General features: G+C 21.8%; 2 protein-coding genes across 15 annotated transcripts in view; one reads left to right on the forward strand and one right to left on the reverse strand.

Moving 5' to 3' along the window:
• The window catches only part of LOC102680587 (cleavage and polyadenylation specificity factor subunit CG7185), a 16,129-nt gene extending 15,178 nt beyond the window's left edge, over positions 1-951 (reverse strand). For 10 of the 11 annotated variants that reach the window (XM_006623480.2, XM_031514141.1, XM_031514140.1 and 7 more), the window contains exon 1: positions 763-951. In XM_006623480.2, coding sequence (XP_006623543.1) covers positions 763-819 — 57 coding nt within the window. In that variant the 5' untranslated portion in view covers positions 820-951. Of the gene's footprint in view, positions 1-388 lie in introns of all 11 variants that reach the window. The other variant, XM_031514135.1, reaches the window with a different exon arrangement.
• Positions 952-1,583: 632 nt separating this feature from the next.
• The window catches only part of LOC102671769 (nucleosome assembly protein 1-like 1), a 5,609-nt gene continuing 4,186 nt past the window's right edge, over positions 1,584-3,006 (forward strand). Inside the window, exon 1 of one of the 4 annotated variants that reach the window (XM_006623504.2) lies at positions 1,584-1,737. The gene's annotated coding sequence lies outside the window, so the exon portion shown is untranslated. Of the gene's footprint in view, positions 1,738-1,902; positions 2,166-3,006 lie in introns of those variants that run through there. The other 3 variants (XM_006623502.2, XM_006623505.2, XM_006623503.2) reach the window with 3 other exon arrangements.

Genomic DNA, 3,006 nt, shown 5'->3' on the forward strand with positions numbered 1-3,006 from the left:
CAAAATATTAATATAAATTTGAATAATTTTAAAAAATATAAATTACTTATAAACAAGAAATTAAAAAAATAATATAATAAAAATATAAAAAAAAATTAAAAATAAAGAAATTATTAGAAATATATATATTTTTCAGAAAGATTAACATAACTTATTTATTAACATAATATAATATAGGCATAGAATGAAAAAGATTTTATTTTAAAATGATCATAGATAAAAAAAAAAAATCATGAAACAAATCAGAAAACAAATATAATAATAATAATAAAATTCTTTAAAATAATAATTAAAAAGAAAATGGTATTTCACATGCAATAATAAAACCTTTATTAAACTGAAGTGGTAAACGAAATGGAGGAATAAAATGCTACGACATTTGCCTTACCGCTAACACCATTTTGCTTTTCTTGCTGTGAATCTGTATTATGTATTTGCTTTTTAGTTTTTGATGCAACCAAACGTGTGCAAATCACGATAATTATATAACAGAATATAGAAAATGTTTATTGGTTGTGATAATTAAATGCAACAACTATTCATCACGAACGAAATGTATGTTAAAACTCGTGTTCCGTCTGAACAAGAATCAGATACCGCTTTCGAACAATCGTTACCATCTCTCCTCCATGACGCCGAAGAACCTCGCTTTACTATCGCTTTTTTTCTCACAGTTTCGAATGTTTTTTATAGAGATAATCAATTAACAATAATATTTACCCACCGACTTGGTACTTATTAACAATGATAAAAACGAATTACCTGCGCGAAATCTTGCTCGAGATCGTCGGCGTACAAATCAATGTCACCGTCCGCCATTTTACGTACACCGACGCTCACTGCATTTGACGAAGGCGCCAAGCCTAAAGGAATGGTATTATAGGCGAAAACGTGTTAGCGAATTACGTTAAGTTTTCGTCTCGAGCGGATATGACGTCACTACGCCATCTTATTCTCTTTCGAGATAAACGATGAAATGAAGTAGAACTAGAAATAAAATATGTATTACCAACGTGAATAGAAGTTAAAACTCAAAAAATTTACGATATTATTTTCTATTTTTTATTGGAAAAATATTTATCAAAATAAATAAATATTTATCAAATGCAATACATTTAAAATTTTTTTTTTAATTTAAAACAATTTGAAAAAATTCTAGTTATTAGCTTGAATTTTGTATTATTATAATTATATTTTTTATTAAAAATATTTTATAAAGAACGAATCTTTTTCAATGATAATTAATATTAAGCAGCATTTACAATTTTTTTTAATACTTTGATAAATAAAATTTATAAAATTAAAAAATTAAAATCATTATTATAAAAAAAGAAAGAAATTTATTATTTATAATTTTTTAATGACAAATATATTTCATTATAAATTATTTGAAATTATTTTAAATTATTTTAGTATATTATAAATTAAAATTTTTTTTAACGAAATTTTTTTTTATTTAGATTCAATAAAAATATGAAATATTTTATTAAAAAATCATGAAAATTGACTTTTCTTTAATTTTTATTATGTTAAAAATGATTAACATTCGTATTTGAAAAAATAAAATAGGGATTTTTTGAATTATATGATTGTAATACTTAACAAGAACAGAAAAGGATAGAAGAGGAACTAATTTCGTATTGTGCGACTTACTACACGAAAGTAACGATACAACGACCGGTTCGTTGTCCGTTCTGTGGTCCGTTCTTCTTTTGTGAACAGCTTCAGTCTTGAAAGGTATGTTTGTCGTTGATTTTAATGCTTTTATTTCAATCTTTAAACATTTTGAAATAATGTTTTTACTTAAAAATAATTGTATTTTATTTTTTTAAACCTTCATGCATTTATAACCCTGAAAATTATTGCTTTTTTCATTTATTCCATGTGCACGCTCTTTGTATGCAAAAATTGAACCTTACGATAGTTTCGTGATTTCTGTACTGTTCTATATTGTTCTATTAAATATGTAACAAAAGAATAGAATGTATAATAAATGTGACGTAGTTGAATCCGACAAATAGTTGATGAATTAATGTGATTTCCGCTTTTTTTACGATCTTTGCGTGCTTCATCAAATAACCTTTTTTCTTTATGAATATGGTGACTTTCAAATGTCAGTTCAACATTGTAGCGAAATCAAATCAAATTGGGAAAATTCATTACGTGTAAATATTTTAAAAAACGTATATTCGTTCTCAGTTATATGTAGATAGGATTTATGATATTTTTCGTGCATGTTTAATAGATAATATACCGCAACGTGCAATAGAATTTTAATACTTTTGTGCATTTATGACTTTAATCTATGCTATATTCTTTATTCTGAAATGGATATTCGATATTTATTTTATATCTTGTTCTTTGATATACTTGTTTTACATTTTATTGTTTTTACATGATTTTAGATATAATCATTTTTAAAAATTTTTTTTTTTTTAAATATATATATTTTTTTTCATAATTTTTTTTATTTTTAAATAAAAAATGTTATGTTAATCTCTAATTGGTTGAAAAAAATTTGATTGAAATATGTTCTTAATATGAGTATCATAATTTTTAATGTGATTTTAAATATAAATATATGTTATTGAAATGGAATATTTGTTTAGTTACTAGACATTTAGTAATATAATTTATAATATAACAAATAATTTGAAATATTTATTTCATTCTTTAATATAATATGTGTATGTATGAAATCTCTTATACTATAATTGGTTGATTTAAATTTTAATAAAAATAATTATTTCATTTATAATTAAATAAAATATACTTACTGTCTTGCATATTTTATATATTTTTAAGTTAAAAAAAAAGAGTATTAAATAATTATATTTTTTTCATAAAAGATGTTCAAATTATTTCGTTTTTTATATATGAAATATTAAATTTTATATATAATATTATAAAAAATATTTTTATTATATTTTGTTATTTCTAATTCTTCTTAAAATAAATTATATAAAAATACAACATTACTTATTTCTTATTATTAGAAAAGATTAA

This window comes from Apis dorsata, unplaced genomic scaffold, assembly GCF_000469605.1.
Source record: "Apis dorsata unplaced genomic scaffold, Apis dorsata 1.3 scaffold_896, whole genome shotgun sequence".
Taxonomy (NCBI): domain Eukaryota; kingdom Metazoa; phylum Arthropoda; class Insecta; order Hymenoptera; family Apidae; genus Apis; species Apis dorsata.